The 24435-nt window shown below is 50.7% G+C and overlaps 1 protein-coding gene across 2 annotated transcripts; it reads right to left on the bottom strand.

Annotated features, from left to right (window-relative positions):
- Positions 1–286: 286 nt before the first annotated feature.
- On the bottom strand, positions 287–24120 carry CYSTM1 (cysteine rich transmembrane module containing 1). Of its 2 annotated transcripts, none has more exons than XM_053990842.1 (3): positions 24011–24120; positions 12416–12657; positions 287–738 (listed from the first exon to the last, which is right to left on the bottom strand). In XM_053990842.1, the coding sequence occupies exons 1-3, from the start codon at positions 24112–24114 to the stop codon at positions 632–634; spliced, it is 453 nt and encodes a 150-aa protein (XP_053846817.1). In that variant the 5' UTR covers positions 24115–24120; the 3' UTR covers positions 287–631. The 2 variants fall into 2 exon arrangements, with proteins under 2 accessions (XP_053846817.1, XP_053846818.1); XM_053990843.1 differs by having other exon boundaries at positions 24041–24115.
- Positions 24121–24435: the final 315 nt, after the last annotated feature.

Here is a 24435-nt window from a genome sequence, read left to right on the forward strand (position 1 = left end):
ATCACAGCTTGGGACCAGCCCCAGCAGTTCCTGGGGCACACACAGCAGCCCAGCCGCTGCTTCTCCCAGCTCTGCTGTCCCAGGAGCTGCTGGAGAGGGCCCTGGTTCCAGAAGGGAAAAACATAGGGATACAAACCTGACTGTGCTGCCCTGTGTGGGATGAGGGGCTTGGAGGTGCCCAAGGACTCCCACCTACAGAGTGAGTGCCCACAGGAGGCCAAAGACAGACAGCACCAGAGGGGATGCTCACCCTGCGTTCAGATTCACTGAAACAGCCGGGACCTAGTGAAGAAAAATCAACTGTTGGCTTTAATTATTGCGTACGTCTTCGTCTCTAGGGCTAGGAAAATCTCAACTGGTAAATACACATTTCATCAGAATGCCCTTGGCTGAAATACACCATTAGCACATTCTTCAAAGTTACAACAAAAGTCTTAGAAATGTTAAAAAGGGATTTTTTTTCCTTTACTAAAATAAAGGAGTGCACCCCCCACCCCGACAAGGCGCTAGGACGGACAGACGGGAACTCTTGGCTGTGCAAAGCAGAGCGTTGATTACAGTAACAGAAAGAAGTCGGGACAGGAGTGGGGAGCCTGCATAGCGCTCGGTGAGCGGCGGGGCGGCAGCGGCGTCAGGTCAGCATGTCCCAGAGGCAGCAGCAGCAGAGCGCGGTCCAGCACGCCGTCAGGCAGGCGCTCTCGCCCGTGTCGTCCCTCCGCCGCTCCTCCACGACGTACACTGCGGGCACAGAGGGGCAGTGAGGCACAGAGCGGCGCCACCGCCGGGCGCAGTCACAACACACAGAGCGGGACAAGAACCAGGTGTGGCCCGGCCCCCAGGTCAGCTCTGCAGGAGGTGTCGGCTTCCCCAGCTGCAGGCACATCTGCAGCCTGTCTGCCTGTCCCTTCAGGCTGGCACTGCTCAGCCCCCTTGAAGGAGGAGCTGCTCCCCAGCACGGCTCCAGCCACACACAGAACTGCCTCCTTCCCTAGGATGACAGGGCAGGGACTCGTCCTGACAGGGATCAGTCCTTGTTCCAGCTCTGTGTCCCTCCTGCACGTGAGGGGACTCCCAGCACCCGAGGCACAGGCTAGGAGGTGGCAGTGCAGTGACAACCCACTGGCCAAGGGGCAGGTGCCCAAACGCTCCAGGTATCGCCTCACGAACAGAAACCATCTCTGCCAGAGGCTGCTGGAGTCTGCTGGGATTTACTGCCCAAGCCAACGGCTTGAGCACACAGGAGGGAGCCCCAGGTTTGGGTGGAGCTCTCCAGGCAGGGTCTCCTACTTGAGGCCAGTGTGCTGCTCACTCTTTGTGCCAGCTCCTGAGGCCCATTAGGACAGGGGAGCAGTTTATCTTTGGTTCCTCCTCCCTGAGCCCAGACTGCCACACCCAGAACTGCATCAGTCTGAGGGCAGGCAGGTGACTGTCCTTCCTGACAGCTTTCTTGGCTCTGATTGCTGTGGTCTGTGTGGGAAACGTGCCCTCAGACAGGAGTCCAAGCCAGGCAGGCAGCTAGTGCTGGACACACGGTGCTGGCAGGCAGAAGCCTGGGCAGCACACAGCTCATGGCACTGGCCCGGCTCTCCCATGAGCTTGCTTTGTGCCCAGAAAACCCTTCCCCAGTCACTACTTCAGCTCTGCAGAGCGATGGGCAGAGGATGATGTGCTCCAGCTTACATGATGCCACAACCCTGACACCACCAAGTGAGGCAGAGAGGGGGAAATCCAGTACCCCCCAAATGTCTGTGCTTGGGGACAGCCTGTGCCCGAGCCTCAGGCAGTCTCCCTCTCATCAAGGGGAATAAAGGAGAAGAGGCATTGTCTGCCCAGGCACAGCCCAGCTCCAGGGGAGCCCCTGCACGGCATCAGCACAGCACTGCTGTCCCCCTTCCCTCTGACCATTCAAGTCACAGCGCCTGCAGCCCTTGCTCCAGGAATGTCAGGATGGAGGCACCCTTCTCCCTTCAGCCCCAGGAGGAGGTGGCAGCGCTGTGACAAGCTGTGCTGGAGCAGGAGAGGTGCCACACACCCTCCTCCCTCAGGAGCTGCTGTCCCTGCCCACCCCTGGCAGCAGGAGCAGAGCAGGAGCTGATGGAAACCTGGCTCCCTGTGCTGCTGCCGGGGGGAGGCTGCATGACCTCCTGCCCCCAGCGTAGGGCAGGGCTGTGCCCAGGGCCAGCCCCTGCCACACCTGCAAGGAGTGCAGAACAAGGTCCGTGACTTGTGAGCCTGGCACCCTGGCTGCCTCCTTCATCCCCCTGAAAGGGTGGACCACAGACCCATCCCATCCTATCCCAAGGGGAATATGTCACATGGCAGACAGGACTTTGGTTAGGCCTCCCCCTCCTCCCTGCACTCAAAGCCACGCCTGGAAGACTTGCAAAGAGAACACGGAGGTTGGAGCCGTGATCTTACACAGCGGCGTGTCAGCAGCTCTGATTTTCCATGGAGAGATGACCCAGGGGCTTGGTCTGGACTTTATTTACCTTGTGGATCCAGGAGCTCTAAACAAGCAGCTCTTTGGTCTGTTACAATCAGTGAAGGCAAAACACACATCAAATGCTCCAAGAGTCCTGTGTAAGATGGTGACATCCCTGTGCTGGAGCCCTGACACAGCCCTGGCTTCCGACCAGCTGTCAGGTTCAAGCTGTCCCACCTCTGAGCCATGGGGAGCTGGAGTGCTGCTGCCAGAGCATTGCCGTACCCAAAACTGAGGGCCCCAGCGCCCAGAGACATCCAGATCCACACTGCAGAAGGAGGCTGCCCTTTGCCAGTTAAAATCAGCTGTCTAGGACTGCAAGGTCTGCCTGAAGTATTTATGATTAATCCATTAGAAGTTTTAAGCTACAGCCAAGTATCAGGGACAGCCGACAAAGCATGTTCAAGGCATGTACAAAGTGCTGTTATGAAACACTTGCTGAAATATTGAAGGAAATGGCTTTCCCAAGCTTGGGCCTATGCAGAGGGAGCCGGGCGCTCTCCCCATGGCTCTCAGCTGGCTCGTGTTGGACACTGCCCCTCTGCACAAGGGGGTCACAGTGTCCATGGGCATCACCCCTGTCCCTGTCAGCCAGCCCCCTGCACTGCTGCCATGGCTTGTGCTGGAAGGGGCTGCCCAGAGCTGGACGAAGGACAGGCACAGCTGCCCACTAACAGCTGGGGGCAGGACAGGACAAGGGACAGCAGCCATGTCAAGGCCTTTCCAGGACTCACCGTGGGTTTGGGGTGAGCCTTGCTGTTAGAAACAGTGAAACAGCACTCATGTTTGCTCCCTCTTCTTCTTTCTTCTGCTAAAAGCTGGAAGCCTTTTAAACCAGCAGCACATTGTGGTAAAAGCACCTTTCTTTAGAAACCCTCTGAAAAAAAGCTGTGGTTTTCCCCCATGGCAGGCAGCTGTGGTACTTCAACAAACCCACTCACCTTCCAAGAAGTTCAATGAATGTCCCAAAGACAACACCTGAAATACACATTTGAGAGGCTGCTCCCTTCCACTGCAGAGCTCCTCTCCACGGAGAGCAAGTCTCGAGGGCAGCTCTGCCACTGCTGCAGTCTGAGTGTGCACACCATCAACGCTGGAGCTTTCACTCTTGGAGAGCATCTGGGCAATGCTCTGAAGAGAGACAGCCACCCCTCCTCACAGTTTGTGAAGCTTTCTTTGAAGCCACATCAATGCTTCAGGAGTTGCAGCTTTGTCACTGTCACCACACAAATTGCCAGAGAGGTTTTAACCACAGATACACAGCATTAAACAGCTTTTCTGCTCTGGGGGCTTGCAGAGGACAGGAGAAGAGCAGGACAGCCAAAGGGAGGTCAGCCGTCCAGTTACAGCTACCAAAGCATGCAAGCTGGAAACCAGCTCAGAGACAGGCTGGATGAACTGCTCCCAGCCCAGCCTCTCACCAACCTGGAGACATCCTACACCAATCTGCTCATTTTGGACACCTGACCATTGGCTTCTGGGCACTAACAGAGTGACACAAGTACCTGAGGACATCAAAAGCATGTGGTAGCAGCTTCACCCACTCCTCCCAGCCCACGCAGTAGTGCTGTACAAACACAATGTCACCCCCCCAAACACCATATCCAAACCCAATCCAAAATCTCCCAGTGAAGGGAATTGTGGCTTTTGTGAGATTCCTCAGTGTCTGAGTGCCTCCAAGGTAAATCCACCCAGTTTTCTATGGTGAGCCTTACTGGGGACCTCATCAGCTGCTTTGTGCCTCTCTTTTGGCCAAAAGAGTTGGAGTTGGGCACTCCAACCACCTCCTAAAGCACAAAGGGGCCTCGTCACTACAAACAGAAGCCTGATGGTCCCAACAAGAAGAGAAACAAGGGTGATACCTCTTAGAGGCACTAGACAGCATTCAGTTCTAGGCTCCATTTTTGATGGATTCATTGTTTTTCCTAAAACAGAATGGGAGAAGGTATAAACTGAGAGACCCTCCCACCTCCTAATCAGCCTTAAAGAGCGTAGAGCACAATGAATCATGCCTACCCGAAAATGGTATCACTCCCTGTAATCACACAGCAGTGGCCTGCACTAACCAGTGCAAACAACTCCCACTTTGTTTTTAAAACAAATACTACAATACCTTCTTATTTCATGTACAGTCTACTTTATCTTGAGCATATACATTTTGTTTCTTCTCAGACCTAATTGATGCGTTAATCATTAGCTCCCTGAAGGAAAGGAATGAGCTGTACTTTTCACCCAGTTTGGCATAAACTAAAATCGTGACCTTAAGACTGCAATGCCCCTTACTGCAGCGCTTTACTGGCTCTACAAGGATGGCAGTACAAGGGCTTTGATGCCAGAATCAGTCCATCCTCTCCCAGGATCCAGACAGGCATCACTGTCAAGGTACCACCGCAGCTACCGGGGGTAGTGATGGTGCCTGAGAGCCCCTGAGCTCCACAAGCTCTCCCAGGAGTCCTGCTGCACATGACAGGGCCAGGCCCCTGCCTGGGTATCCCAGGTATGACAGGAATGACATCCAGGCACAGAGGGGCAGCCAGGGGCAGGCTCAGTGCCTGGGCAGCAGGAGGTGGAGGGCACAGCCCAGCACCACCACCCTCTGGGAGGGCTCAAATCCCAGTGCCCTGAAGTTTACTCTCCTTTGGCCCAGCTGTGTGCCACCACAGACCCCTCACCTGCACTCCTGGCTATAAGGCAAGGCCTGGGGCACGTGAGGGGAAGTGGCAGTGGATAATTTACCAATCACTGTTCTGCAGCCCCAAAATCCTTCCTGTGCTATCAGAATGGCTGTTTGCCATGGGAACAGCTGGTCAGAGCAGGAGTATTACTTAATACCAGAGTCTCATCTGGGAGGGAGCACACAGCAGAGAAGGGACTCATAAACCTCTTCCCACTTGTCAGTTAAGTGGGTTTTATCACAAGCCACTTCTGCACCAAGAGCTTTGTTTTCTTTTCTTCAGCAAGCAAGAAATCTTGCACACCACCACTTAGAATGACTTTGTGCTGTCTGCAGCAGATTGCTAAGTCAGGTCAGCCTGTTCATCTTTTACCTTCAAACCATTCTCACCCAGGTCCTTGGAAAGCTTTTCTGTTCAGGATGGAGGCCAGAGAAGGGAAAGTCAGCACAAGTGTATCCAAGGGATGCAGAAGTGACAGCAGCAGGAAATCAAATGTCCCTGAGCCCCTCTTGGAGGTGCACACTCTGGTCTGCAGACCCAGAGCTGCAGGAGGAAGGGCCCCCCAGCCATGACCTCCCAGACATCCACTTCTCCTGAAATAAACCCCTCACAGGCAGCAAGTGCAGAAGAAGAGATTGCAAGACCGGGGAACAGGGACTAAACTTTCATATGAGCTGCCACCAAGGCTGCTCTCTGCATGAGGCCTCCAGTGCACAGCCTGGGCACAGATGAGATCTAACTCCCTTGGCAAGGAAGGCATTTAATTGTTCTTTCTCCTCTCTGAGGGTATTTGCTCATGCCTAACAGCTTCAGGCCTGTTATTTCCCAGCCCCCCAACTCCTTCCTGCTCAGAGGCTTCCACTGTGTGCACAGTCTCTACTGACACCACACTCAGATTTCAGGAAATACCTCAGTACACTCCTGAAACAGACACCAGAGCCAGATGGAAATTCAATAGCCCACTTCCAAGCAAAAATCTTCCAAATCTGCAAAATGCTCAGAACAAATTTCACAACTCCCAGCTCCAAACACAAATGGCTACTGCCAGAGCCACCAGAGCAGAAAGCAAGTGTCACAGAATGAAAATACCACAGAGTACAGGCACTTCCACCTGCAAATCCCCTCTGCCACCAGACAGTCACTGCTGACCCAGCCCAGATTTCAGCCAGGGCTCAAGCAGAAACAACTGATCCACAGCTCCTCTGACCAGGTATCAGACCTGCCCTCTTCCATGGCCACATGCCTGGTTCAGCACGTTCGGAAAATTCCTGCCTTTCTGTTCCCGTAACTCTGAGCAGCTCTCACACTCACCCCAGAGAGCTGTTTCAGCTTTCAGGAAGCTGAGCAGGCCACACATTTCAGGGAAATCACTGTGCAGGCGAGCCAAGCGAGCACTTTCCAGAGCCAACGCTGCACTGGGCAAAGCTGTTCCCCTCTCACACACCAGCCTGGGAGCCAGGCACGGGTTAGGGCTCAGCAGGAACCAGGCAGAAGATTTTCCTGCAGCTGAGCTCAGGGCTGGAAGATATTGTGTCCTCACCTGAACACACAGGGATGGGATTAAGAGATTTTGGAGATAATAGAAGTGATACTAATCAGCATTTATGGTGTATCAAAGTGCCTGGGAAGGGTTCAACCTCTCTAAAAAGCACAAGTATTCCTTACAGGAGTCAGCACACCTTCTGTAGAGTACTCAGGTCTCGGCAGGATGTCAGCAGGCATCAGCCAGCTCTCCAAAGCACAAAAACCCCAGCACACAGGTCAGAAAGTGTACAGAAGACATGTCATATGAGAAATAAACTTTCTCTCAGCTTAAATGTACAATAATTCAGGGCTTCAGACCCTCCAGCCTGCTTCTAGACTACAACAGATAAGAGACATCTCCCAAAACTACAGATTTTGAGAACTTCCTCTGACATTTTTTAAATCAGTAAAATCTTAATTTTCTGGTAAGGCAAGATGTTTTTAACCTAGTCAGCTGCAGGGCTAAGAACAGCACAATCCTCAGCCTGTGTCAGTGCTTACACTGAAAATCAGCATCAGTCCTAGAGTTAAACAAGAGCTGACTTGGAGGGATTTACACAGCACAAACTTCATCTTACAAGGGTCTTGCAGTCGAGTTCTGGGTGACTGACAGGAGGAGGGACAAAGCCCAGTTTAAAGCAAAAGGGAACTGCCCCAGTGAGATCCTCCTTGTGCAGCCCCACAGGGCCAAGTCCCACAGTCTGTGCAGTGCTGGGAAAAGGCTGTGCACAATTTGCTCCTCACCCAGCCTGGTGCCAGCTGACAAGGACTGGAACAGCAGCCTCATTTAAATCAGCTCACACTGGAGCCAGCCTTGGCCTCCTGAGACCAGTTTGTCTGAAGCATGATTTCAGATACTGGACCTGAATTGGGAATAATTTTCTTTGCATTAGTTTTTTTATCAGATTACTCCCTCCTTGGGGGTGAGAAGCAGTGAAGGTGAGCTGAGACAGCAGCCCCAGGACTGTTTGCCAGCCAACAGCCCCTGCTGTTTGTGCAGCCAGGGACAGAGGGAGGGATGATACAGCAATCCTGGAGGAGAGAACGCTGGGTTTTAAAGCACACTAAAAAATAAGAAGCAGATAAGAGGACAACTGCCAAGTAAGATTTAATTTTTTTTTGGCAGGACTCCAGCATCTGGAGTTGCAGCCCCTGAAGGTACAGGAACAGTTAAACTAAATGCTCTGACAGACTACTTAGAAAGGGTCAACAGAGAGAAAGCCTGTCCTCCAAATTAACTCCTGCTGGGGAAGGCTCAGCTCTACACGGTTTGGGAAGCAAGGGGTAACCACTGAAAGGCACTGGAGAGCCTCACCAGAATTATTCCAATCCCTTCTCTTCCACACAGAGACAGGTAAAGAGGAAAATCCATCCAGCCCTGCACAGCAGGCAGTGCCTGTATCTAGGTGACCTGTTTATCCTGCAGCTGGACAAACATTAGGAGGCAGACAGCATCACTGTGACTATTACTCTTATCGCAGCTGGCTTTGCTACAAGTAATCAACTTCCAGAATAAGATTTCCACCCTGTGTGTACAATGGCTCAGACGCAATCCTGAGCTCTGTTTGCCTCCAGTGCCTGCTGACAGAGCCTGGTTCCCTTTGGCACAGCATGGCAAAGCCTCATCCATTACGTTGGCATGTATCAAAGGGGAGGGGGGGAAGAAATCAAACTGCTCAAATTGCTAGCATCAGCTTCTGCTTTTAGCATTAGTATGTCACTTTGTACTTTGGCTCATTCTACTTCTTTTAAAAGTATACCTTTATCAGCTGCATTACATTTCACCTCCAATTTACACAGACAAGAAAGCACCAGCTGACCAGTCAGCAGTTACTGTGGTTTCCTTACGCCAGCTGATAACAAATAATGAAAATACTGGGGGGGAAATGAGATATCTTCTCATACCTCATGGGGGAATGAGGTATTTTCTTCCTCTTAAGCAAGCCCCTGCTGTCAAGAAGAACCTGTTACCTACACAATGCTGCACACAGGAACCACACTGCTAAAGCTGTGTGCTTCCCAGCTTTGTTCTGGGGCAGGCAGGTCCCCTCTAACCACACCAAGCACTGCGTGGCACATCTGCCCTGTTCCAGGAACTCTCACCCACATGGACTTTGTGTGGTCAGACACAGAGCCAGCCCTCAGCCTCTGCAGCAGGAAAACTGCAGGCAGGGATCAGCACGTCAGTTCCCAGAGCCAGGAAGCTGAATCAGACACCCTTAAGAATAATGTCCCTCAGGCTCAGCACACACATCATCTCCTCTAAAGGCAAAGGGCAAGCTGTTTATTTCTAATGACCAACAGCCAAGTCACTTGCTGGCCCTAGCAAGATGTGAGACCTGAGGTTTCTCTGGAGACTTTGGTATCAGTAAGCTGGTGAAGCCTAAAAGGCATCCATCCAAAAAAACAAACCCATGAGGGCTTCTGTGCCACCTCAGCCAGTCACCAGTGAGTCTCCAGCTTGCTACTCCTTTATGTGGAGAAAAAACATTTGCTTTGAGGCCTTTCACACCCTGAGGTAGCTGGGGTGACTCTGAGGGGGTGCAAGCTTGTGCTCCATCCCCCCTGGGAGAAGGGGACAAGGAACACTGGGATCAGCTGCAGTCTCCCTGTCCCACAGTGCCCTATGGGGGTGGCCACATGGCAGTCATATGGCCACCACCACTGTCTTAACACATAGCCACAAGCTCATTTCTGCACCCCAGACATCCTCGTGGTTGGCTAATCCTGCACAGACAGTCCAGAGGGGAACACACATGTCCTCCTTGTTCAGAGCTCTGCTGGACTGCAGCTTCCTCCAACAAGCCTTTAGGCTTGTCCCCCTATCCAATGGCATGCTGAAAAGGTGGTGACATCCCTTTCTCACCTATTTGTTGTAGAGTCACTGCTCACTGAAGAGCAAGAACTTTCTCTTTCCTACACTTAGCAGCACTCAGGTTAAGCTGCTTCCCTGTTACATCTCAGATGCAGCTTTAATACAGACAGTGAGGCATGTGAGGTTTATTTACTTCTCCAAGGGCCAGGTGGACAGGCTATGTCCATTGCTACTCCTGACAGGCTACAAATTAAGATGAAAAAACACCATCACCATAAAATGCTACTTTACCATCAGATTCTGAGAGCTCAACAGTAATTATTTCCATCTGTGTGATCCACTCAAGACCAAAATATGATACATAATTACTTCCACACATTAGCATTAGCACATTGGCTATGATCTACAACATAAGAGCCCACTTTGCAGTCTGCCCACACAGTAAAATAATGTAAAGCAGAGAATTTAAAGTATAGCAAATTTCCTAGTTTTCACTGTGGACACGTATTTGCTCAGAAATACTAATGTACTACCTGGAGTAGCTTAATTAATTAGATTAAGCAAAGTCATGTAGGAGAGCAAAACATCTGCTCTGAAAGGAAAGCATCCACACAGTAGCTCTTCCCAGATAATTGTTTGGAAACACCACAGGAACTGACAAGCCACATGAAGTCACACTAGACCAGCTAGGCTGACTGCAGTGCCTTGATTAAATTTAGATGTCAATTTTTTATATTAGGAGTTCAGCCACACCAACAGATACACAGCACTAGTGTAACAGATTTATAAAAAATTAGCCTTTTTAGAGACATCCATTCTAAACTAGACACTCCTGGAGTTCTTAAACAAAGCTCCTTTGAAAGCTCCTTTACAGTGTCAGAGGACAAAGATCAAATTCCAGTTTGACTGGCCAAAAAAGGAGCAAGGGGCGGGGTGGAAGGTGTTTAACAGAAGGAGAATGAAGAAAAGGAGAGCTTTTGCAGACAAATGCAAAGTTATAGCCCTGACTTCACTTTGCAGACATTAATAAATGTGTTTAAAATAAATATGTCCCATCCAGAGGGACCTGGACAGGCTGAAGAGGTGGGGGCACGTGAACCTCATGAAGTTCAGCTGGGCCAAGCAGAAGTTCCTATACCTGGGTAGGGGCAATCCCAAGCACAGGCTGGGTGGAGAATGGATGGAAAGCAGCCCTGGGGAGGACTTGGTTAGATGGATATTGGGAAGAAATTCTTCCCTGTGAGGGTGCTGAGGCCCTGGCACAAGGTGCCCAGAGAAGCTGTGGCTGCCCCATATCTGGAATTGTTGAAGGCCAGGCTGGATGGAGCTTGGAGCAAATTGGGATAGTGGAAGGTGTCCCTGCCCATGACAGGGGGTTGGAACAGGCTGATCTTTAAGTTCCTTCCAACTCAAACCATTCTGTAAGTCTATCACTTTTTTACATCCACTTCTGCAAAAGCAGAGCAAATTAGAGGCTCCCAATGTGGGTTCAGAGACCACCTGTAGCTGCAGGTAGGCAGTTCAAGGACAAGACTTACCAGAAGGTTTTTGATTTATGGCTTAGAGTGCTGCTTCTGCAGAGCTGAAGTTGTGTTAGCTTAGGCTTACCAAATCAAAACCTCCTGCAGAACAAGCCTGGGCTCTCCGTGAAAGATACTCGAACACTTCACTGCTCGTCCCCTCCAATTTCTTTGTGCTGCTCCACAGGTTTGTGAGCAAAGCAGAGGGCACTCAGTGTCATCAGTTCCCTGATCCAGTTTGATATGAGATCCTTCAAGTTTCCAAGGCAGCAGAACTGTCCCAAAGCCAGACTGTCCAAAGCCACAGCCTCTGTCTCCCCTCAGCCTCTGCCAGCACATCCCTTTGTGTGGCTATAGCAAAAAAGCAACACTGGCACCAACCAAAGATGTTCAACATGGGAAACAAGGAGTTGTCCCCTGCCTAGTATTAAGAAACATCTCTTAGCCACCCCAAAACCCCAGGGAAAACCCTGATAACACTTTGAGTCCGTGTGGTGGAAGTGGCGGGAAGCATCACCATGCTGCTGCCTCCTCCTCAAAGGCAGGGCTCTCACTCTGTTACAGAGGAAGTTGAACTCATGATTTGCCCTCAATTCAGGTTCTTATTCACTCACACCAATTGTTCACTGCTAGAATTTAGGCCCTCCTGATAGACCCACACCAGACTGTTCAAACCCACTGAACAGTCCCACCTCTCTCAGCTTCCCCTCACAGAAAGGAGGAGAAGCTCTGGTCCTTTAATCATCTTCTCTGCCTCTGCTCTGGCAATCTGAGCCTGCAGCAAGCCCCAGGAGAGCTGTGGGTGCCAGGGCATACCAATGTGCCATTCTGTGGGGATGTGGCACACAGATGGACCCGCCAGCTGCCAGAGGGAAGGTGCACAATCCTTCCTCCCTTCCCCAGAAATCTGGGGTTTTCTCCACAGAATAACTTCAGAAAAAAATAAAATGTCCAGGAATGAGTAGATCACTTGGACAGATACTGATGGGCTCCAGAAAACCGAGGCCCATTCAGTCAGTACGAATTGTACATTTGAATATTATGAGCTTTAACTGTGCAGCCTTTGGCTGAAACTCATTAACCAAGAGACAGGTGGAATGAGAGCTGTGGCAAATCTAAAGCCGGTGCAACAACCTCAGCATAAGGATTCCCTTGAGGAATCAGCACTAAGGATGTTCAGCAGTATTCTCCAACAACCAGAGAGAGAACTGTGAGAGACACTTCAGCAAAATAAAGCATGAAAACAAGCTGTAAACAAAATGGCCACTTCAAACAAGTCTCCACCTTTTCCAAGGCCATTAGGGCCAGGTGCTGGTGAATACTTTACTTCAAGGTCAGCGTGTAGTCATGTGAGACAAACCAGTGCCCCTGACACGGTGCTGCAGCTGCCCAGCCATACCTGTGTTTTTCGGCCCATCTGCGTACACCGGTCCTGGCGGTGGTGGAGGTGCGTTCTGCCATCCATACTGGGGATATCCTTGGTAGCCTGGCTGGCCTGGCTGGTAGGGCCCGGGGGGATAGCCGGGGTAGGGGCCGGGGGGGGCCCCTGGCTGCTGTGCATAGGGTGGGTACGGGGCAGTCGGGCCCGGGCCGGGGTACGGTGGAGGATTATCGTAGCTCATGTGGGATGCAGAATCTGTCCTGCAAAAGAGGGAAACAAACAGGACAACTGGTTTGCTTTTGTCTGCTCATCCATGACCATATGAGTTCCATTTCAGACTGCTCTCCAAAGGCCCTACATTGTGTGAGAAACAAGACTTCAAAATACCTAGTCAACCAGCAAATTTAATTTTAACCCTATCACAGGCGCACGGAAGGAGTTGAAGTGATTTCTCTAAGTGACACAAGTCCAGCTGAGCAGGAGTAACATGCTGCTTTCCAGTCCTGCATCAGCTATTCACCCTAAGACCTAAGTCTTGCAGCAGCAAAGCAAAACCCTCTGCTTCCACTCACGATTAAAACGCTTTTAAGAGAGATTCAGAAGCAACTACTTCATGTTTCTGTCAATATTGGAAAGGAAAACGATGGAAAAGTGCAGCCTGTTCCAGGCATATTTGATAGCTTTGACAGGAGAAGGAGTGAACTCAAATGTCCATTACACTTCTGCTAATTGTTAAGAGCCTCCAGACCACTCTGGAGCAAGGCTGGATGTGAATAATTTCCTGATGACACTGTACCCAGCACGTTGTGTAGTCTTCCAGCCATACACAACTGAATCATTAAGCAGCCACAAAAACTTAGGGCCTTGGGCTCAGCCTCATTCAAAAAGCAACATTAAAGACACCTTGGAGAGTTGATGCTCATAAAACCCATGTCATGTATTACTCATAACACAGCCATCAGAAGACAAGACTGTCACAATACTGCAATTTTAATGAACCTCTAAGCAGCATGACTAAGCAAACCATTTCTTACATTAGGCTCCTGAAGCTTCTCCCTGTCTGAGAAACAGAAGTGTATGTTAATATCCTACAAATTCAGGAACCTTCCTGCCTGAAGCAGCCGTACCCTGCTATTTCCTTCCCCTATTACAGGGTGCAGACAGATCACCAGTTCCCCTTTGCTACACACCTCCTCCCACATGCCACAGGGAGAAATACCAGGAGCATAATTTGCCTCGGCCGGGCTCGCTGCTGCTGGCTTGCAGTGGGAGAGGCTGGCCAGCAGGATCCCCTTTGGATGGCATTGGGATGGGCACGAAGCCGGGCTGGGCACTCAGCACTGCGTTCCCCTCTCGGGGACGGGCGGCAGAAAGCACGGGCACATCCAGCGAGCTCGGGCGGACGCAGCCCGAAGGATTTCACCCCTGCACGGCTGGCGGAGCCCAGCGCTGTGTGCGGGGCAGAGGCCAGGCGGGCCCAGCCGCTGGGGCTGTGCTCAGCTGCCGCAGTCCCTGGCAGCGTGGAAGGAGCTGTTTGTTTACAGCCTGCTGTCTGACGGCCTCGGAGCGCCGGCTGTCCCTCCCCGAGGAAGGATCCCAAGGCTCCCGCTTGTTTACACGTTGCTCCTGCCCAGAGGTCGCCAGCACGATGGTGCCAAGTGGCACCGTGCACACAGCCCGGCTGATCCCACGCAATGCCTGCGATCCAGGGGCTGCTCCAAGGGGACACGGCTGCCGGCCCGCCCTGCAGGACACCGAGAAGCCCTTGAGGCTCACAGGATGCAGCTGTCACTCACCTGAGTTCATCCTAGCGCTCCTCTTGGTGTGCCAGGCACAGTCACAGCATCACAAACTTGATGAATTGGACAAGGGCCATCAGTCCAATCCCTGGCTCTGCACAGACACCCCAACAATCCCCCCCTGTGCCTGAGAGCATTGTCCAAGGGCTCCTGGAGCTCTGGCAGCCTTGGGGCTGTGACCATTCCCTGTTCAGTGCCCCCCCCATACCCTCTGGGGGAAGAACCTTCTCCTGATATCCAGCCTAACCCTGCCCTGACACAGCTCCAGCCGTTCCCTGGGTCCTGTCACTGGTCACAGAGTGAAGAGATCAGTGTCTGTTCCTCCTCTTCCCTTCACAAAGAAGTTGTCCCAGCTAACTGCTAAGGCAGTGCTATACCCTGCAGACAATGTCTTTTAATGGCTTTGTCAAGAGTTTTAACTGCTTAACCAAATGCCAGGGATTACAGGAATTTTATTTATGTTTTTTTTTTTTTTTTTTTTCCCCCACTGCTAGGCCAGCCAGACCACTTAACTGCTCACTTTAAAACTGACAAGCACAACATACACTTAAGGCTCTGTAACCACTGCACTGCAATGCAACGCCCCTACCAAGTCTCCAGCAAGGAAATTCTTCAGGGAGGCAGGGAAAGGCAGGCAGCAAGCTCTACAACTCACTTCAATGCAATCAATTAGAGAACTGGGACATACCAGGCCACTAATGCTCATCTAACCCAGAAAACTGTCCCAAAATAACATCCAAAAGCAAGTTTCCAGGGAAGAACAAGGCCAGAGTGTGTGTGTGTGTATACCCACAGACCACTGCATGTTGCAGAGTAACCATTTGGTGCCCAGCCGTGGCCCAGCCAACCCTGTGAAGCCCTGGTTTGCTCAGCCTCCCTGACCCAATGTACAGCTGCCCTGCCTGCTCCTGGCACAAGGGGATCCAGGGCACTGCTGCCTGCCTTGTGGAAAACTGCCTCCTGCCCCATCAGGGTGACTGCAGGAGGTCACCCTCCTGAATTTAGGGATGCACCAAACCAGGGAGGTGGCATGTGGGAATGCCCTGTTCCAGATCAAAGAGCTCCAGCCTCTTGCCTGCTCCTTGGGCAGGGGACGACCTCTCCATCCATGCCCCCTTTCTCTGTTCAAGGGTGTAATTTCACACCCTAGGTACAAATAAATGTGTTTTTATATACACATGCACACAAGGCATTCAAAGGCAGCAAACAACAGACCATGTTTTGTTCATAAACCTTAAGAATTCCCTGGGCTTAGCTTGCTTTGATGAGCACTGTCCAGCTCCAGCAGATGCCCCTGGATCACTTCAGTTTTTCAAAGTCCTTCTGCCCAAGAGGATGATGAACTCAGCCCACCCTTTCCAGGGAAGGTCAGTCTTCCCTTCTGTCCCTTCATATGCATAAATTCATGTATCTACATTCAATATCAGTGCTATTTTAGTGCTGAAGCAAGGTTTAACAGATGCTGTGATTCTTCAGCTGGCTGTGAACTCAAATTCAGTCAGCAAATAACAAACTCAGCCATTCCACTGTTCCCCTACCACAGGGACTCATGCTGGGACCACTGGGGGCCACCCTTCTCCATCAGGACTGGCCATTCACTCCCTTTGGTAGCCAAGCAGGGAGCCTGCCTGGCCTCTGTGCAAGAACTGAGCACGGGAACATGCCAGAATCCCTTTGGAGCCAGTGGAACCACCCAGGTAACAAAGCAGCTCTGCACAAAGGGCTGAGATGGGGATCAGGTGTACGTGGTAAAGCTCAGAAACCCCTGAAGAGAGCCTGGTTAAAACCTACAGACATGGGGGGGTGAACAAAAAAACCTGCACATCAGAAGCTCTGCAGAAATGTCTGTGAAATGGTCAGAAGGAGTTAAAAATCCAGTGGCTAGAGCAAACAGGGAAGTGGCAGCATAGGGAACAAGAAAGAACTAGTCATGCTCTTTGTTAACCAGCTCCCTGTTAGCCATGTCAAAACAGTTTTTGAAGAGAAGGCAGGTTTGGAGTGGAGGCAGTAACTGAGATTCCATCTGCTGATATGGGAGAGGTACCGAGGGGAAAACTGGCCACAGCCTGACAGCTGTACAGATGCCTGGGCAGAGACAGCAGAACAAGAGAACAGAGGAAAAGATGGAGATTAAGAAGAGCATATTCCACAACTGAGGATAAAGTAACATAATTGAGATTAGGCAAGAGATAAAAGAGTGTGTCCAGCATGAACATTTTCAGCAGCCACTGGGGATTTGTCTATGATGAGTGAGGAAACCCCTGAAGAATTCATCAAGGCAATCAGCAAACCCAGGTGGTAGCTGTGGAACCTAAGTTCTCAGAAAGAATCTTTCCTTTTCCCCAGTTTCACTGCCAGATTGCTACACACATCCCTACTTGCCCTTTTTGAGCTGTGTGACAGCACTGAGATTTCCTTCAGCCTCATGACCTCATACATGACTTTACACACTTCCTAGCTCTGTTTACTCACATGGGTACGTGTTTGCATGGCAGGGCTTTGAATCATGAAGCAGATAGTTTTCAGAGACATACTTGAGCTCTTAGTCAAACGTATCAGCAAGCTTTGCTGTGGGTTCTCACCCTGACCAGTAATTCTGTGTGAGCTACAACCAGGACCAACCCCTTCGAGGTTGCTTCAGAACTGGTATCTGTGGCTTTCCTGGTCAGCACCTCTCAGAGGCAAAGCTCAAAAGAAAGAAGACAACCATCAGTAAAGCCCTTTGCTTTCCATGGCACTGCAGGAGATCCAGCAGGAAGAGCCACTACAGAGCTCAATGGTCCCTGCACAGTCTCACAAAGAGACTTCCTTGACTGTCAGTAAGCATTTGCCCTGTCTGTTGCTGCTTAACAACAGAGAAATTGTTAATCCATCTGAAGAGAATGGCAAACCACGTTCTTATTCCTCCTCCCCACCGCATCAGTACTTTTGCTAAGGGGCAAGTTCATTGGTACATCATTGTTTCCTTAAGTTATATTCAAACTCCTTTGTTCCACACTGCTAAGTAAACATTATTTCCCCTACCCCAAACAGCAGGGTTTCACTTTAAACAAGCTGTTTATCATGCCCCATCCAGAAGGCTGCACCATTGCTCGAAAGGTCTGCAAACCAGAAGTCACTGAAGTATGGTGTTGTATAGAAAATGCACATGACACCAGATGTGCATGTACACACAGGGGTACCAACAGGCAAGAACCACCATCCTATGGGAGAGTATCAGTCCCTCTACAGCTGTAACCTGGCTCTGGCTAAGGCTTAGCAAAATGTGCAAGTACAGAACTATAATACTTTGCATTCACTACACACACATATATATTTAGCTTGTCTATTTTGGCAACCAATACTTAGAGAAACAAATTTCACCATTAGGCTTTGAAAAAACTTCTGATTGCTTCACACTTACTGCCTTGTACAAGGCCAGCAAACCAAGGCAGCTGCTACAGAACTAGTCATTGCTCCTGATCCTCCTCTTCCAGCACACTCATGAATTTATTATCTTATTCTTTCTTCAGACACCTCTTCTGAGCTGAAGACTGTGTGTTTCAACAGAGCCTGCAACATTCCTTGATTATTCTTCCCAGCCATTGCTGTGCCTTTTAGCATCACTATTTGTCGAGGAGGAAGCAGGCAGACTCTCTCTCTGCACAGTTCCACAGCTGTCTCCTGCTTCCCACCCCTTTCCCAGCCCACTCCCAGGGCAGCTCTTGCCATCCATCAAGCTAAAAACAGAGCTCAAGTTGCACTGTATGTAATTGCAACTGCGAGATCCTTCCAAGTGGGAATAGCTCCTGTAGAGCCTGTCACTGCACACGTACAGCTCACCCCACTGCTCACCCAAGTGACAAAGCACAGTCTCTTCAACAAGTCTCTGAAAACAGCCTCGGTTTCAACCTGGGGAAGTCTCACCATCCACAAGTAGCCACATCTAAAACTAGGAAAAAAAGGACAGGAAGCCTAATTTAGATGGCTTTTGGCTACCTCACTCCGTAAGTGCAGCCCTATGGCACAGCCTGGGGGCCTGGACAGGGAGGACTTCTGGTCAGGAGGCAACATGATGCATGAAAACAACCAAGAATGAAGAGAATAAGGGGAAGCATGTTGGAAGAACGCTTTTCTGTTAGCACAAGGGGTGCCCAAACAAAGACCCCTCAGAGCCTGCCAAGGTGACCCAGTTTCACCCTTTTCCCCCTTCGAAAGGCCACGTACAAAGCTGGCACTCCCAAACATCTCTTGAGGTCAGACTAATTATGGCCACCATAATTATTGCCCAAATGATGGGAGAGCAGTAGGAATCTGCTTCGACCTGTTGGCACCTTGTGACCTTGGCAAAACTGAGGAGAGCACACATAAAACCATCTGCATTTGTACACAGTAGGTGTTCACAGCTACTAATCCACCAGCAAAGAAATACCAGTCCCTATGGATGGTTGCCTGCAAGTCAGATCCTTCAAATGCAATCTCCAGTGCAGGTGAATCCATTAAATAAAGAACTGTGCATGTGAGCTGAGAGGACAGTCTAACCAGGGTGCTGAAACAGGGTGAAACACCTTCTCTTGCATAGGGAACAGTGCAAGAAACAGCCCTATGAAAACAAATAGGGGATTAGTAAATTAAACAAACAAACCAACCAAAGAAAATTAGCAGTCTGGAACACAGAAGAAAATCCCCCACCACAACCCAAAGGCAATTAGCAGATTCCTGGGATTTAAAGGTGAGAAGTTGCTTGTTTTTAGGACAGCAGAATAAGCACTGCACCTCGTGCTGCTGTGGTCAGGAGGAATCACGTTTTGGGTATGGCAGGTATTGATTCAGCTGTCTTTGCAGAGATGAAGATGGAGGGCATGGTGAGAGGCCAGATCCTGAAAAGGACAACTGGGGCATCCTGATGTAACCCACCCCTTCCAATGCCTGCAGCACTAGGAAGCAGTTTTCCAATACAGAGCTCTAATGGAAAGTACATTTAACATCAACAATCCAGCTCCTGGCAACCAGCCTAGCATTTAAATTACATTTCATATGAACAGTATCCAAATGAAAAAGAGCACAAGTGGCTTTTAAATGGCACTGGCTCCGTGTTTCCCTCTTACCAGCTTATTTGTCAGCTCCATTTAGTGATTGTATGAAAGCTATGTTAAGGATAAATTGTAAGAGATTCCATTCTTGCCCAGTTTGCTTCCAGGAAAAGCTTCCTCCCTGGTTTGCCCTCCCACTTCACCAGGTAACTCCATCAGCCTAGACTAATAGGTGAGGGGGAACAAGAGCTGCCCCCACCTTTTCTGACAAATGCTGTTCTAAACTACTTTAATTTCCAAAATGCAGGTCTAGGCAAAAGTAAAAAGCAGTTTTGTTCTGTAAAAGGAAAAGCTGAAACTCACTTCTCTGTTCAAGCCCATTTCCTTAGGAGGTGTCCTGGACTCCAGGACACTCACAGTCCTTAGGAAGAAGGGCATTTCCTCGTGTTTAGTTGAGTGGCTGTCAGGCATCTCCTGCACAAAACAACTGCTGCTGCTCATGTGGCTGAAGCACGGGATCAGGCAGCTCTGTGCACAGAACAGTGGTTTGGATGAACAAGCATTTAACCTTCCTGAGCCAGGTATTCCCTTCTCCTGGTGTCCTCCAAGCCCTCTAGAGATCTGAAGTCTGCCCATGTGTGAAAATGGAAAGCGCAAATGATGTTTGAGGCTGACGCTGGTGTCTCTACAAACTGTCCAAGCTCCCCAGTCCCATTGTCTGCCCTGCCTTCTTGGGAAACCCATAATGGATATGCACATTTCCAGGTGATTTTGGTTTCAGAAATCAGGATTTGATCAGTGCTAAAGGATTGCCATGCTGACAATTTTTGCCTCAGAGGCAACATCCCTTGTGGAGCTTCACAGTCACAGATCTCCACAGAACTCTTACCACCCTCACACCCACACAGGATTGCATGCCAGGATTTTCCTTCTTCAGACAAATTTCAATGTCTCATCAATTGTTATCAACACAGAAACCTCTACAGAAATGCTACCCATCACTTCCTGCCTGCCCACTGTCTACCTACATGTTCTGCATGGCAGAAGGAAAGTATGAAGCTGACATTGTTCCTACAATAAAAGCATTAGTGGGAAAAAAATCCAAATCCAATGCCCTGCTACTATTACATGAACTGCAACTTTATGGGGGGAAATTGTCCAGTTTTTCAGACATCTGATGAAAGTTTTTAGAAAACCTTTAGATGAAATTAACACCAGGAACTAACAATTACAAAGATGGAAAGCATCACTTCACAGCCCCACAGGTGGTGTCAGCCATGGTACTTGTTGCTGACATACCAGGTGAGACTCTGCCCATGTACAGCAGTGCCTGTGGCAAAACACACCAAAAAGCAAAGTCCTTTACAGAAATAATTTCAGGGAGAAGCATCAACATCTTCATTTCAGGTTTTGAATGCTTTTGCATGCACTGCTCTTGTTCAAGTCTTTGTATAGTGTATTGCCTTAGATAATTCCAGGAATACATGGCTATAGTTTGCTGTTAAAGTGGTGTACTGACTGTTTTAAGGTGCAACAAATACCAAAACAACAAAAAACTCAGTGAAAATATCTCATTGTCAGGTAAAACTAGACCTGCAAATAACAGTTAAAGCAAGCAGCTTTGTTGATCTAACTGAGAAAAGAATGGGAAACAAAGAGTTTGACTGGCAAGTAAGCAGAGGTAATACATTTGTATGTTATTCAGATGGTGTTCTGGCAGCATTCCAGCCATGGAACAGCAGCAGTCTTTCAGGATAACTTCCCCAGCTCTGAAACACTGGTGGATTAAGTGGGAGATACCACCCAGAGCATGATGATTTTCTAGCACCTCAAGCAGAAGCACACTGGTAGCAGCACACAGCTCCCAAGGCACGGCTATGCTGCTGTGTGCAGACAGAAATACAGGCATTTTCTACAGCTGAGATCTCATTACTCAGAAAGAGATTTCCATGATAAGCTGGAAAATGGAATGAGACTGAGATTTCTCCATCCCCCTCAATGTTTTCTCACTTTTTCTGCTTTTCCGTATCTTTCATGTGGCTCTAACATGATGCTTTACTTTGCCTGTAGGGCATATGCAAAAATCCTCTTTAATGTCTGCTTGTCACGAGCCGCTCCCAGATTCTCCCAGTGGTCACCAAACCAAGAAAGCCTTTGCCTTACCCTGTCAGGGGCTGAAAAACTTCCACACATCAGGAGACTGCCCTCAATAGCTGGTAAGACCAAATAATACCTCAAGAATACATTATAATCTTAGGGTGGAAATCTCTCTCTCTGATGTTTAAGTGACAGAAACAGCAGCTTTTGTTCAGCACAAGGAATACAACAGACCAGATGCTTCCACGGAGGTCCATTCCCCAAAGCTTCTGCAATCCCAACCAGCTGTGGGCAGGCACTGGAGCACAGCATTGCTCCCTCCCAGGACAAGGTGGTGATGGCAATTCCACACAAGGGGATCCCAGCTGGGAAGAGCTCCCAGGATACAGCTGTGAGGGTAGCCTCGTGCAGCCATGTGCCTGCCTTCAGCAGGGGTGTGAGGCCAAGCACTTCACCAGGAATGCTGGGGAAGGCAGCCTCTCCCACGCCGGGCTGAGCAGGCTCGGAGGCTCCCGGGCTGCCTGCGGGAAGCCAGGCTGCTGCCGGCAGGATGCCAGGCCTGGCAGTACTGACCGTCTGCTTGAATGACTCGGGCTCCTTCCTATCTTCCCCTATTCCCAGAAATGACGGTGCTGTTTTCTACTCATTGAGCCATTGGGTTTGAGGTCAGCAGCAGGAAGTTGAGAAAGGCAGGATATGCAACCCAGAGAGTAGAAAATATCGATACTGACAGCAGAGAATGAGTGAACCTGCCCATTCAAGGCTCCAGCTCCCACAAGAAGTTTTCAGGAAACCCTGACAAGCTTCCAGCTGTGCCACAAAGAGATCACAAACAGGGGACAGGAGAAATGTAGACCTGTTTCTTGAACGTCCAGAGTTACACAAACTTGCTCCGCCCTCATAGGAAAAAAAAAACCAAACAACAAAACAAAACTGGTAACATATTCATCTGATCCTGCACAGAAGTACCCCAGAACAGGCAGCTCCTCTGTTCATGGCACACAAAGCCCTCCAGGTACTTCTCTGTCATCCCAGGGCAATGCTAGAGGAACATCTCTGCTTACACTCACTGAACGCCTCTGGTTTTCTGAGCAGCAAACCACGACCAATTTTAAATGTAGCATGGACCTGGGGGGGCACAGGGCAGCAGAACTGCAGAGCTGTGTGCTCTGGCTGACACCAGGGCACCGCCTCGCAGGGTCTGCTCAGACACACAGAGCCCCCACCCTTGTCAGAGCCACTCCTTTACAGGACAGTCTCCTCTTCGACCTCTGCTGCAAGGACACCCACCAGCCTCTGCAGGTTATCAGTTACAGCTCTCATACCATTCGGGGAATGACAAATCAGTATTTAACAAAGATGGCCTTTATAGCATGTGAATAAGGGGAAGAGCGTAGCAGACATTATGCTCCAGAAGTTCCTGTGCTTGGTAAAACCACTATTCTGCGCAGTAGAAGATTATTATCTAACATGCACATTAATCCCTGACTGTCCCCAAAAAGCACTGAAACACGATCAGAAAAAATTATAAAGTCTTAGTGTTTTCAGCCTCCTCCTCATCTACCTGATATAGTAATATAATTATTATCATAATCAAAAACTTCTAGGAAGAGTCACTTATTATTTAAGCAACTGATGAGAAATACCCCATTGCTAGCACAGCAGCACTTCCCACACCTTGTATCCTATCACTGTATTTACACAGCACAAGGCAGCTGCTCAGCACAGTCATTATAACTCACCCACACTCACTACCTTACCCAGACTTACCCTATTTACAATCAGGTTGTTCACACACGTCTCGTAGTACAGGCACACAAAGCACCTCTTTTCTTCCTTTCAGATAAAGCTAAACCCGAAGCTGGGATGAGTGGGACAGATCTTGGCACTAGCCTGGACAGAGCGGGGCTGCCCACTGCCGTCAGAAGGGCTGGCACATCCATGCGGCAGGGACAGGAGACAAGTACTCTCCTTCCCTCATTCTCCTATTTCACCATGACATTTAATTATCCAAATGAGGTGTCCTCAGCTATAGGAACAGACAACACAAATCCAGGACAACCATAATGGCTTTAAACCACAGGATGCAGCACTATTATTTTTACTCCGAGTGCTGCCATACCTCTTGCTCTACACTAAATTAGCCTCAGCATCAGTGCCACCCGCGCCCACCCGCTCTGGGTGCCCGCCCGGGGCTCACGCACAGCCTCAGCCGGGCAGCACCGCGCTCCCCGCGGACAGGGCAGCGCCGGGAGCCCCAGCCCCGCTCCGCCGCGCCAGCCTGGAGCTGCTGGGGGCAGCCTTCGGGCAAAATCCGCACGGCCGGCGCCGGAGGCAGGGCCGGAGGCAGGGCGGGACCCCCGGGCTGGGGAACGCGCCCCGGGGCTTCAGTGGGCCCCTCCTGCCCCGATCCCTCCGGAGCGCCGTCCCCAGGGCGGTCACCCACCGCGGGCTCCCAGGGACGGGACGGGTCCGGCCCTTCGCCCCGGGAGCCTTCCTCCTCATTCTCCTCATCCTCCTCAGTCCTGCGCGGCCCCGCGCCCGGCCCCGCTCCCCCCACCCGCCGCAGCTCCCACCCGCGCCGCGCCGCGCCGCGCCGAGCCGAGCCGAGCCGAGCCGAACCGAGCCCAGCCCAGCCCGGCCCGGCCCGGCCCGGCCCGGCCCGGCCCGGGCCCCCCGGCCCCTCACGGAGCGCCGGTACCTGCGCCCTGCGCGTCTCGCGCCGCCGCCCGCACCTGCTGCGCACCCCGCGGCACGGTGACGTCACGGGAGACAGGCCACGCCCCTCCGAACGGGGCGGACACGTCATGGTATTGGCCCCGCCCCCTGGGGCGTGACCAACATGGAGGCGTGGCCGGGGGGCGGCCCCGGGCCCCGTCCCTGTTATCGCCCCTGTCCCGGTCGTTGTTTCTGTCCCTGTCCCAACTTTTGCCCCTGTCCCTCCCCTGTCCTATCTACTGCTCCTGTCCCTGTCCCAGCTATTGTCCCTGCCCCTGTCATTGTCCCTGTTCCCGTTACTGCCCTTGTCTCTGTCCCTGCACCTCTCCCTGCCCCGTCCCTGTCACAGCTACGGCCCTTGTCTCTGTCCTTGTCTCTGTTCTTGTCTCTGTCCGTGCCCTGTCCCTGTCCC

Source organism: Vidua macroura, chromosome 15 (genome assembly GCF_024509145.1).
Source record: "Vidua macroura isolate BioBank_ID:100142 chromosome 15, ASM2450914v1, whole genome shotgun sequence".
NCBI classification, from domain to species: domain Eukaryota; kingdom Metazoa; phylum Chordata; class Aves; order Passeriformes; family Viduidae; genus Vidua; species Vidua macroura.